The following is a 13,645-nucleotide window of genomic DNA, read 5'->3' as shown; positions in this document are numbered from 1 at the left end:
TTGCTGAGGATAAATACTGAGCATTGAGGCTAGAGAATCAGGCTGAGGCCTAGAGACCCAGAGACTGCAGTATGGATTTTATTATATAGGAAATGGTGAACTCCTGGAGGTTGCTGAGCAGGCTGAGTGACAGGACTGAAGTGGGGAGATGAAATTGATATATGCTGTGTTTGGAGTGGACTAGCAAGGGGTGATGGGAAAAAATTAGTACAACCTTGGAGACATGCAGGCCAGTTATGGGGCTTTGCCTGGAGAGGGCTTTGCTGGGATCCAGGGTGGTAAGGAAGACTGCACAAAAATAACTAAACTGGTCTAAACCAGAATATATCCAATCATGTTGAATGGAGTTACTCTTGGGCTTGGTGACTGGAAACGTGGCATGAAGAAATGCCATGGCCAGAAATAAGGGATATCAGATTAAACATCTTGAAAGGGGAGGAAGGCTGCCTGGCCCTCAGGATGTGGGAAGTGGTAGTTGTGCAAGCAAGTGAAGGCCAATAGAGTAAAATCTAGAAATTATGAGGTTGAAGAACTATATCAACTGTCAAAGAGTCTTCTAAAGTGTGGAAGATATTGGACACAGGAATAAAAAAGTAATTATGAGCCAGGTGTGATACCATTCAAGAAAACTGAATTATAAGGATTCATTGCTATTATATAATTATTTGTTCAATGCCCATCTTTCATCACCGGGCTCAATGTTCTGTGGGGACAAGGAGACATGAGTGGTTTTGTTAGTCTCATGCCTAGCCTAGTGTTCAGTCTTGGTTGTATATGGTTGAGTGAAAGTAGACTCTCAGGGAAAAATCATTGTAGGGATAAGAGCTGGGTAGAGTTTGGGAGACTGGGGAGAGTCTTGAGAAAGGTGGAGTGAGCTCATGGGTGCTCTGAAAGTGGCCCAGTGGAATGAAGGAAGGGCAGCCTTTCCTCTTATCCCTGAAGATAATGGAAAACATTGACATTTCTATCAAAAGAGGGCAGTAGGCCATCTGGTATCTTTGGAGAATATCGGCTCTTTGTAACCATGAATCTGACTAATAGGAGTCTTCTCACAGGTGAATCCCAAAGCACTGATTAATTCTGGCCATTTTGCTCAGTAGACTCACTCACCCAGCGCATAAACCAGGGCTACCATGTATGATTGGGCCCTACAGCATGGATGGCAATCCTGCAAGGTGTAACCTATATAACTATATGCAGCAGCCTTGAGTGTGACTGTCAAGTGCATGGAAATGTAGGTAGAGGTGTCACCAGGAGGTGTCATCCAAAGGAAGACATGCCAATTGTATTTTAATAAACACATCCTCCTCTGACTGCGGCAGCTGCTGATTCAGCATTTCCACAGATGGCTTATGGTGAAGGAGAGGGAGGCTTGTGGTGAGAGAGCTGGATGAAGAGATTTGGGGAAAGGAAATGTGTACAGATGGGGAGGGGCCAGCAAAGGCCTGTCACCTCTCTGAAGAAGCGGATGGATTTCTTGGGGATGATTTGATAGAAAGGCCACCTGCCAGACTTACTTTCTTGGGCTCATTCGGAGTAAGGGTGGGCAACATGAGAGTAGCCTCCTATTGGGTAAGAGTCACAGAAGGCAGTTTTAGAAGAGGAAAGCAAATAGATGTCTTCAGTAATTATAATTAATATAATTGGCATGCACTGAGTACTCATCATATATGTGACACTGGTCTGTAAACTTTATAAACATTATTTTCTTTAACCTTCATAATAGCCGTGTGTGTGTGTGTGTGTGTGTGTGTGTGTGTGTGTGTGTGCCTGTGTGTCTGTGTGTGTTAGTTAAGTTGATGGTAGAGTAAGAATTAAAACCCAAATAGGGCTGATCTGGGTCTGGTGAACATAACCCCCATACCTACCACTTTGGATATTGTTCTGGAAAATAGCAACTAAGTATACCAAGACATTACTGCTGATGGTAAATTCTACCCAGCAATTTGGAATGCCAAAGCCTGTTTGCTGAGAATGAGGATCTGATCCTGGTATTCACTGTGCCCATGTCATTTGCTGCAAAGACTGTCCCATGTTTCCTGAGGACAGCATGTTCTTCCTGGAATACACTGGTCCCATCATCAGGTCCATCTCTTCTAACAGGATCTATTTTGTGCCTTAAAAAGAACAAGGAGACCCAATATGTTTAGCATTTTTAATTATTGTGCTTGATTACGTTAGGAAAATAAGTGGTATGTAGGTATGCAGTTGTCTAACAACCACAAAAAGCTACCAGAAAAGAGAAAACTAGTTTGCTCTCACCATCTCAGTATTAGCTATTATGAACACAATGGCTGTTCCATCTCATTCACCAACCCCAGAAGCCTGGTAATGGGTACCTGGGGGACTGGCCGAGAAAGAGGAATAGGGTTGTAATCAATTAGTAATGCCTGCCCTGAGTTCAGGGTCAGGAGGTAGGGGAAAGCCTGCCATGGTTTTACTATCCCTGGTTCAGCAATAACCTACTTATCTTGCACAGGCTCGTGTAATAAAACTTGCTGGAAATTCGAACCTAGTTTAAATTTATTCTTTAAAAGTCACTTTTCTGGTGGAAGTTTGAATTAGTAACTAGAAGCTCTGCTTTTCCCTTTTCCTTCCCCCTAAGGCAGTTTGTGACTTCAAAATGCTGCTGCTAAAAAAAAAAAAAAAGTGCAATTGTGTGTAGATTTGCGCTACACACACAGCCAACAGCTCCTGCTTGAAATACCTGCTGGCAGGTTGGATGTTTCATTTTCAAAAATTGAAAATTCTTTCCTTCTGATTTTACATTTAATAGCTGAGGTATTTAATGCTGCCGAACCTCTTTTTCCTCTTTTCCTCATTTTGTCAAGGAAGGTAGGAAAGGGGAACTGGCAAGCCGCTGAAACTTGTAGGGAACCATTTCAGCATCTGACTGGGAGGACAATCACAGGAACTGGCTAAATGACTCTCAACTGACAGCCTTGAGGGTAATTGTTCTCAAATTTGAGCCAGGCATCAGAATTCACCCGGGGGCATGTTAAACCCAAGTCCCAGGGCCTCACCTACTGAGCTCTGATCCTGTAGGTCTAGGTGGGGTCCTACAATCAATAATGTCTAATAAGGTCCCAAGTGATGCTGCTGCTGCTGGGCAGGAACCACACTTTAAGAGCCCCTGCTGAGAGCCACTGGCCACCAGACTGGCCTGAAGCTAGAGCCGAGTCCTGGCCATGGGGAGGTTTTGCTGTAGGGGATTCTCCAAGGTCTGGTGCAAAGACATGTGCCAATCAAAGTCCAGCCAGTCCAACATTAGGCTGACTGCAATTACTGTCCATAAAGGTTCTGCATGGAAAGCATCAACCACGATCACTAACCAATCATTCCTATGAGCATCTATTTTAAATATAATGGTAATGCTTGATTTGTTGAAAATATTTTTTAAGTATGATGAATTATTTAAAAAATGAAAATTGTATGGCCATGATTTGGAAGCTCTTTATAACTCAAATTGTGGCAAATCAAAAATCACCACAGCCCTAGCTGGTTTGGCTCACTGGATAGAGCATCGGCCTGGGGACTGAAGGGTCCCAGGTTCGATTCCAGTCAAGGGCATATATCTTGGTTGCAGGCACATCCCCAGTGGGGGTGGGGGGTGCAGGAGGCAGCTGATTGATGCTTCTCTCTCATCGATGTTTCTAACTCTCTATCCCTCTCTGTAAAAAATTAATAAAAATATATTAAAAAAAAAAAAAAAGCACCACAGACTTCAAGTTCTGGCCCCCATTATAGGGAAGGTGTCCAAAAAGCAAAAAATAGTTTTTTAAAAATAGTATATGAACCTGAGGTCAAAGATCATAGCTGACACACAAGGATTGTCAGCCACACAAGGCCTTGATTTTCTGTTCCTTACTAATAACAACAATATGCCCATTGACTCCCACTCCTCATGAGACTATGGAGATGCTAGCAGGCCAGAGTCCCCAGACTTTAGCTCCGTAGGCTTCTACGCTTAGACACGGCAGTTAGAATTTCCCACTCCTCTGGCAAAACGTCCTACTGTGTCTCAGATAAACCTCCTCCAATTCCCATTAGGCTGCAGAAACAGACTTTTCCTTCCATTTCTCTTCCACCTCCATCCCCACTCCCTCCCCACATGTGTCTCCAACAGTTTGTAGTTTACAAAGCATGTTCTCACACACTCCACACCCTGTTAGGAAGAGCTGCCAGTCCACACCATTTCTTTTTTTTTATTGTATAGAGCCGAGCAAGCTAAGGCTGGGGAAGTGATGAACCCAAAGTTGGGTATAGGGCTTGGCACAGACTTCTTCCTCTACTCCAGCCAAAGCTTCCCCCTACTGGGCTGGGGGTGAGGGTGGGGGGTACTTCATTACAGGGTAAAGCGCAGCCTCTGAGTGAGGCTAATGAGTTAAGTGACTTCTTTGCAGTTGGTGCTTTGAAAACCTCTGGGCTTGGAGAACATGAAGTTATTTCTTTGCCAGACAGGAAAGGAGCTATTTTTACATTCTTTAAGCCACTGCTTTCCAGTGATTGCAGAGCACATTTCTGAGAGCAGTAATGACCACCACCATTGTGAACAAGCTCAGAGTCCATCTCTTCCCGTCCAAGGAGAGATTTCTTTTTAGGTCTTTCTTTTTTTTTTAAAGAGCAGTTTTAGGTTCACAGCAAAATTAATGGAAAGAAACAGAGATTTCCTATATGCTCCCTGTTCCTACACACTCACGGCCTCTCCCATTATCAGCATCCATCACTGATGAATCTACATGAATCTACACACATTATTTTCACCCAAAGTCATAGTTTACCTTAGGGGTCACTCTTGGTGGTGTTCATTCTATAGGTTTGGGCAAATGTATAAGGACTTGGAGCCAGCATTATAGAATCACCCAGAGTAGGTTCATTACCCCAGAAAGCCTCTCAGGAGAGCATGTTTTCATACTACCAATTTTAAAAACTATGATGAGACACCCACCCACAGGGTGTAATTTAAAGCTGAAGTATTAGAAGCACTTAAAGATAATCAGCCACAAAGACTAAACAATGGAATAACATTTTCCAATTAGGAAAGTCATGTGATCCACACCATTCAATGCAGACAGAACTCTCCAAAGCCACACACTCATTGGTTTCTTCCTTCTTTCCTTCCTTTTCCCCACTCATATCTATAATGCCCATCCTCTGCATCGGCCCTGTGCAGTAAGAGGCAACCCGTGTGCTGAAATAAATTCCAGGTATTCCAGGGCCTTTGGCAGTTTACTAACTAATCTATTTGAAAGATCCTTGGCTGGTTCTCAACCTTGGCTGTCTTTAGGACCACCTGGACAGCCAGGCCTGGCTTTAGGGGCCTGAGGCCAATGCAGCCATGCCAGGCCCCATGCTCAGAAGGGCCTACAAGTAGTTTAGTGCTCTGCTGTCACAGTCTTTAAGTTCTTGGTAATTTTTTTAAAATATATTTTATTGATTTTACACAGAGAGGAATTGAGAGGGACAGAGAGTTAGAAACGTCGATGAGAGAGAAACATCGACCAGCTGCCTCTTGCACACTCCCCCTTTGGGGATGTGCCCGCAACCAAGGTACATGCCCTTGACCAGAATTGAACCCGGGACCTTTCAGTCCGCAGGCTGACGCTCTATCCACTGAGCTAAACCGGTCCCGGCAAGTTCTTGGTAATTTTGAACAGGGACTCCTGCATTTTCATTTTGCAACAGGCCTCACAAATTATGTAGTTAATCCTGTAGGAAGCTTTTCAATATACCCACATCGAGGCTGCACCCAGACCAACCAATCAGAATCACAAGAGGTGGGATCCAGGTCTCCCAACAAACTTTGGGAACCTCAGTTTGAGGAATGGAAGTCCTCACCTGGGGTATTCATGTGTGTGTTGTGGGGAGCATCAGATTCACCTGGAGCACCTTTCCAAACTTCGCACACTGATGTATTAAAAATTGATAAATTGCTTCTTAAATATTCTGATGCCACCTGGCTAGCCAGACAGGGACATCTGTCCATGAGATAGTTCCACTGTGAATTGTTGTGACAGTAACTGCATTTAAACTGTTAAACATGAACTGTTGGGGCACGGTGGTCCCTGGATTATAATTCTATATCTATGGAACTCTGTTCCCTATTGCTCTGCTAACTGAACATCCTTCCAAGAGGCAAAAGAGTGGGTGCAGACAACTCTTGCTCTGACTCAGAGCTCTGAGGTTCAGGGCACATTTTCTTTGTGCCTCAGTCTCCTTATTAGTAAAATGGGCATAATAATATTCAACTCATGAAGGTATTGTGAGGATTAATGAAATAAGATAGGCAAAGAGCCTAGCACAGTGCCTGGCACATAGTAGGTGGTCAATAAATATTGGTGTACTATCTCCTCTAAGAAGAAATATGAGCATACCTTTCTCCTCAACTCTCAACTATGTCTTTTCACTAAAAGAAAATGGAACTTATTACTATGACAAGAAAGAAATACCAATATTCTTCAATTAGTATACTTATCAAATAGGCAATTTGTATTAACTCAGCTTATAGTTACTGAATACCTGCTAGGTCAAGGTATCAGAGAGATGGATTTCATACACACACACACACACACACACACACACACATACATATGCATATAGACACATAGGTATATACATATATACACAGATATACATGTATATGGAAACATATACACATACAAATATACATACATACATATATTTAGTACTTTGCTTTACATTTTACGCATTTTAGCTACAAAATGAATGCTTATGGGAACAATTTAAACAACATAAAAGTAACTAAACTAAGTTTACTAACCTATACTTCCAGACTCTTATGCCCACCATTCTAGGGTAACCATTAAAAAAAAAATAAGTTGAAGCTAAAAATTGTTTTGAATTTTTAAAAATATTTTTGCATATAAACACTCACCCACCTGGGCACAGACTACATATCACATTCTATAACTTGCTTTTCTTCTTTGCTTAACAATGTAGTGTGGACATCTTTTGAAGTCAGTCCCTATCGCTCATCTATTAGTTTTCAGTAACTCCTTGTACTCTGTGGGATGGCTGTGCAATTTTTTTAAATATATTTTATTGATTTTTTTTTTTTTTACAGAGAGGAGGGGAAAGGGATAGAGAGATAGAAACATCAATGAGAGAGAAACATTGATCAGCTGCCTCCTGCACACTCCCTACTGGGTATGTATGTGCCTGCAACCAAGGTATATGCTCTTGACCAGAATCGAACATGGGACCCTTGAGTCCACAGGCCGATGCTTTATCCACTGAGCCAAACCAGTTAGGGCTGGCTGTGCCATTTTCAACCATCCCCTGGGTGATGGTCTGATGGTATTTGACTGCAGAAGATGCTGCAGCAAATTGTCTTATATAAAACTGTAAACACTGGCACTTCTACTTCTTTCGGATAGAGCAGGGATGATACCTCCAGCAGTGTAGAACCCAAGACTGGACAAAGCAAAAGCCAAAACAATAATAACAAATGATACCCCACCTTTTATCAGCATGCCTACCACTCACCAGGCACAACTGTGGGGTACATAACAAACGTGAATGGGACCTCAAGCAGTTCACCAAGGAACATGTGATTAAATGTCCAGACCAATGTTACGCAGGATATATATCTTAGTATTGCAAGGTCCATGTTGAAATCTTCCTAATGATGCTTAAGCCAACCTCTGATCTAGCTTTAAATTCTCACAAGTTCCATTGACTCTGGAGCAGTTTTGCATGAAAAACCCTTTCATGCAGCTTCCTTCCAATCTTCGTAGCAGAAAACAAAAGGAACTCCCAGCTGCCTCGCAGCGGAGTCAGTTAACTGGCTTTTCTAATGTGGCCAGTAATTTATCTGATTGCTCACAGTGTGGTCCGTCATTTTCTTCCAGAGGCTGAAAGTAAAAAACGACGATTTTCCCAGCAGAGAGCCACGTGTCTGCTGTCAGGCCTCTGACACACATTTCAGGGATGCACTTACCAGCAGATATTAAACTGCTTCATGGGAAAGAACTAGAAGTTACAAAACCAAGTTAACACATAAAATAACTTTGGAAAGCACATTTAACAGGACTGAACAGAATTATTTTTAAGCAGCTGGAAATGGTGTCACCAGACTGCTTTCACCCATGGTGATTTTCCTGCAGACATGCTCCAGTGCGGTGGCACTGGCAGAGGTCTGCAGCTCCTGTCTGCTTAGAGACACCACGTGCTGTTCAGTGGCCAGGCAGCAGGTAGCTGCCAGCCTCCAGCTGCAGCGCCGTCAGGTTCATCCCCAGCTCTCCTGCAGAGACCAGCTCTTCCTGGCAGCTCCAGCCCATCACTGAGCCTGGGGAGAATGCTAGGGCCTAGAACGTTCTGGACTGGCCAGTCTTTGCTCTGAGATTGGATGAGACTCTCGGGGCCTGCATCACAGTCTGGGGCTCTCCCTGTCCATATTGCTGCCTCTTTTTTTTTTTTTCCTTCATCTTATTAGGTCTACATGGTGATCTGAAACTCTGGCCAGTCCTGCTCCTCCCCTCTTATCCTGCACAGTGTCTGCTAACTTGCCCTCCTAACTTCTCAGGGTCTGAGCTCTGGGGGGAATGTCAATGCTATTCATCTCATTCAGAGGACTAAAAACCTGAGCATGTCCCCTAGCCCCTGGACATTCTTGTGCCAGGCTCTGTAAAAATGAATTATGCCTCTGCCCAAGTGAAACTGACCCTTCCATTTCAACTCAGCATGGGCACAAATGAAAAACCAAGTGTGTGTGTGGTGGGGGAAACTCATATATATTCTGAAATTCCACTTTAGTTACCTGAACTATTAAGATCCTAGGTAAGGTACATATTTTGGTATTCCTTCTTATTTGTCAAGAACTGATCAGAGCCCGTCAAGACAGCATAGTTACAGTGAGAAAACACTATTTCCATTTCTGCCCCTTTAACCACAATTCCACTTCTAGCACCAGTGCTCTAGATAAGCTGCCTCCCCTTGTGGTTCCACACTCTGAGCAGGAAGCAGATAACAATTGCATTCCTGTTGCAGGGGAGTTTGGAGAGGTGTACAAGGGGCGTTTGAAACTTCCGGGCAAGAGGGAGATCTACGTGGCCATCAAGACACTGAAGGCTGGGTACTCGGAGAAGCAGCGTCGGGACTTTCTGAGCGAGGCGAGCATCATGGGCCAGTTCGACCATCCCAACATCATTCGTCTGGAGGGCGTGGTCACCAAGAGTCGGCCGGTCATGATCATCACAGAGTTCATGGAGAATGGCGCCTTGGATTCCTTCCTCAGGGTAAGAGAAGCTCAGGGGCGTGGGTGATGCCAGCACTGGTGGCCGCTGGGGAACGATGGCTGGGAGAAGTGTCCACATGAGGATAACCTGTCATTCAGAATCGCCCAAGGAAATGGGAATTGGCATTGGAAGTGTTCACAAGGTTAACCAATTTGTGGATAAAAGAAAAGAACACTGAGCTTGGGACCCCTCAGTAGCAGGATGGCATGTTGTAAGGCCTTCATAAATGATTGCTAGATGAATGAGAATTAATAGATGGGGACAGACAATGGCCATCGGCATCTGTACGGATCTTGGAGATTGAAGAGACATTCAGCTGCCCATAGCCCTGCGTGATTCATGCAGATGCCAGTGGCCCTCTCTGCCTTTTCCCCAGAACAGCTGCTCTTGCCCTGCAGCCAGCTCTCATCATTTGCAGTTCAGAGATAAAACAGATTGCCCTTTTCTGATGCCTGGGCCACCTGCCCTCTGAGGAGGTGCTTGTGGGCAAGAAAGGGGAAGATTGGTTCACCAGCATTCACAGTCTTTTCTGGGTTTGATGAAGAATGTGATTCCCACTCAACCTGCAGCACAGGTGGGCGTACCTGCAGGCCTATGGCTGGGGGATCTGTAAAAGATCCTTGTCAGTGTCCCCAAATGGAGCCACATTGAATAATTTTCATCTCTATGGGGCATCACTCAGAGAAGGGGTGGGTGAGAATGGCCATGGCGCTGATGTCTGGGGTGTGAAAGCCAACTAAGCAAAGGCCAAGGAGCAAAGGGTCCTTAGACAAAAGCTCAGTGCGGGATTGCAATTGAGGCCTGATAACTAAGGGTCCAGGTTGGAGGGGAGCAGCACAAAAGAACAGGTCAGGGTCTTCTGAGCAAGGTCTTCTGGGTGATACCAAATAGCAGACTATGCCCATCACCAAGATGTCACACAGTAGATATAGCTTCAGATCAAAGAACCATTTGCAGTCAGTCATTGAATTAGGGGGGTGACTACACTGGTCACTCTGTGTGCTGGGCCTATAGAGAGGAAACAGACATTGCTCTAATACTGTTGTAACAAATCAGGCCAAGACTTTAGTGGCTTAGCACAACAACGATTTATGTTGCTCATGAAAATGCAACTGGGCCAAGTCATCTCTAGTCCATGTGGTGTCAGATGGGGCAGCTCAAGGGCTGAGGCCTGGAGTTATCCAAAGGCTTGTCACTCATGTGTCTTGTGGTTGATACTTGGTGTCAACTGGCATCTCTCCATGTGACTGGCTTGGACAAGCTGGGTCCCAAAAATAGCATCTCCAGAGGAAGAGGCAGAAGCTGTATTCATTTTGTAACACAGCATCATTTCAACCATAGCAATGCACCCACTGATGGAAGGGAAGGAAATTTTGATCAAGAACAGCAACTTAATATCTTATTATACATAAGGGGTCAGGGGTCCTGTTATGTCCATCTTACAGTCTACAGTATGCCACCAAAGTCCTTGCCCCTGAGGACCTTAGTGTCCAAAACTTCTAGCTTGGAATACAGAGGTATTATAAGCCAAGAACTGAAATCTTGCTGGGAAGCCAGGGAAGTCTCCAGAAAGAACTTATCTGTAATTGGAGAATAAGGAATTTGCAGACAGGTGGGAGAGCAGGTAGGTAGGGTGAAACAATGGAACAGTGTTTTTGAAGCCCAAAGTCAGCATTGCCTCTTTGGTAATCTGTCAGCAGCTGTGTGGTGGCTCCAAAGCTCAGGAGTAGAGCCTGGGAACTGCAGGATGGGAAGGTAGCTAGGGGACTTGTCTAGAAGCTGCGCATGCACAGTATTGAAACTAACTTGCAGGGCGAGCATACCTGTTTTGCCTCATATGAGTCATTAAGCAATAGGCTATTTCTTTTTATGGGGTGAGGGGACAGCAGATGTATATTGTGAGCCCCATGGACTCTGACTGGCACAGCCTCCAGGAGGGTATGGGTTATACCTTGTATTTGCCACCCCAGTACCTAGCATGGTGAGCGCCTGGTAAATACTAGTGGAATGAAAAACACAAATAACTATTTCTGGGACAAAAAAAAAAAAAAAAATCCAGAGTGACAGGAGAAATGTGGTTATTATTCTGAGTGAGCCTGGTCTCTTGTCTTTGTAGCCAAACCTCTCCTCTAAGAGCAGGGTATGGACCATGATTCCCCGGGGGCATTCACTCATGATCAGAGCTCTCATGAAAACAGTCCAATAAAAGTGAGTAGAAGGCAATGTTCGAAGAAAAAGTGTTTTCTGGAACCAGCCTCCATGCCCTTTCAGGAGTCATTTATTTCCTGCATGTCACCCGACCATACTTCACAGAGAGTCTCCACATGATCTGGGACTGTGATCAGACTCTCTCTCCCTGGGCCACGCGGGGCGAGGGAGATTCATTCTCGGGAGGCTGCGGGAAATCAAAGCCTCACAGCATTGCTCTGCACAGGCTGTTTCCCTTTGGATCCCAGGACATGGGCACATGTTGGGCACCAGCATTTTTCATGCTGATGAGGCCCAGGCAGTGGGAGAAGAGCTAGGGGCAAGAGAGGAGCCCAGGAAAACCAAAGAGAAAGGATGGCGAGGAAGGGGCAGCCAGAGCAGGCAGAGCCAAAAGGAGAGGGGAAATGAAGCGTTTCTGACTCCTAGCACGGCATGGAGACAGGTAATCTATAAATCTAATTTCAGCTTTACCACAGACCCTGGAGCATAGCAACATTAATTGATGTATCTGCTGCTTGATACAATCTAAAAGTAGGTCATCAGTTAAGTTCTGTAGGGTCCATCTTCTGGGAAGTAGAATAATTTTAGGATTGCCATTCGGAGAATTAAGGAAAAGGATTAGTCCTCAATGTGTGCAGCTGTCTCCTCCCTCCAAACTGTCCTTTCACGCTGGACATGGCCCCTTTGGGCAGTGGCTGCAGCTCCTGCCCTGGGTCAGCGTCTGAGAGGGATCTTGGGGATCCAGTGAGCACAGTTCACTCACTGCTCATCTCCCTTTTGGGGACTCAGAGTCCCTCACATTCTGGAGGGATTGGAAACACCATTATTCTTTTAACACACGTTCAGTAAGTTCATTATTTTCCATTTTTTTAAAATGTCTGTGCCAAGGATATTATGCAGCATGCAAATCTATAATTAAATATTTCCTTCTTGGCATTCAAAACCAGAGGCTTTAATCTGGAGGCGCTTCCATAAATTTAGGAACAACCCCTGAACCTCCTCAATGTCCCATGCTTGAGCCAACAAGGTCGCCATGCTCTGTGAGGTGTTCGTGCCTACAGGTTGGCCTGGTGGTTGCTGCTGGTTCATTCACAGATGGCCATAACTGAAAGACTCACAGAAGTCACTGAGCAGTGACAAATGGAGACATTTCTCATCAGGGAAGCTCACTCATGGGCTGGAACTAGACAACAGCAACCCAGATGTCAGGAAGAGAACACCAGATTGGAAGTCCTGAGACCGAAGTTCTGCTTTGGGCTCTGCCATGAGTCACCCTGTGGCCTTGAACAAATCTGTTAACTCAATTTCCCAATCTATAAACTAAAGGCATTGAGTTAGATGATCTTGAAAGGTCTTCCAGTTTAAAAAAAAAAATCTATGATTCATTCTCTTCAAACAAATCAAATAAGGGTTTCATTTCCTGAAGTGGACTTGTCAATGAAAGTTGAAATACCTAAATCCTTCCTGTCTAATAAAAGGGCCAGCAAGTGGCTTCAGTGAATTTTCAGAAAAGCAATTTCAGCAGAAAGTGCTTTATGAAGGGAAGAAAATTTAAATCACTTCACTGAGGCTGTATTTATTCTATGTGCTGTGTTTTTGCCATGTGCTCAGCATGACAGAACTTTTCCTGAAGTCACAAAGAAATCTCTTTTTTAATCTTCTTTATCTTTATTGCTGATGTTCATATTCCTGCAAGTTCTTCCTGGGGGAGTTATACCAATGAAATGAATACTGAACAGTTGAACATGTCAGAAAATCTTAATATGCTTACATCTTTAAGTTTCACCAAGATTATGAACTCAACAGGCATGGCCCAGTCTTATCATGATATGTGTTTACCCTGCAGACCCTAAAGAAAAATGCAATGGACTTCACAAAGTCAATATTTGTCAATGGAAAATGCACTGGACAGGAGTTGAAAGAATCAGATGAGTGTAGCATAATGAGTGTAGTGTAGAAATGTCTCTTCGTTCTATTTCTATGGCCATGGCAGACATTAATCAATCATGGCTTCCCTCCCTGTGAAGCTTATACACAGCCTTCTTCTCCATCTAGCTTTTGAGACAGCCATTACCAATTGATTGGAGATGGAATGTCAGTAGAGATGTAATTGCTGTTCTGGCCTTAGAATCTTGTTATAAGCCAAAACCATATAGAGTGATTGAAGGCTGGTGACTTAA

General features: G+C 44.2%; 1 protein-coding gene across 1 annotated transcript in view; it reads left to right on the top strand.

Moving 5' to 3' along the window:
* Window positions 1-13,645, top strand: part of EPHB1 (EPH receptor B1) — a 401,523-nt gene that overhangs the window by 337,833 nt on the left and 50,045 nt on the right. Inside the window, exon 11 of the mRNA XM_084902720.1 lies at window positions 9,010-9,257. Coding sequence (XP_084758846.1) covers window positions 9,010-9,257 — 248 coding nt within the window. The remainder of the gene's footprint in view (window positions 1-9,009; window positions 9,258-13,645) is intronic.

The sequence above is a fragment of the Pipistrellus hanaki genome (assembly GCF_964339955.1).
Source record: "Pipistrellus hanaki genome assembly, chromosome: 13".
NCBI lineage: Eukaryota > Metazoa > Chordata > Mammalia > Chiroptera > Vespertilionidae > Pipistrellus > Pipistrellus hanaki.
Note: the sequence above shows the minus strand (reverse complement) of the source record. Positions and strands in the feature narration are given on the sequence as shown.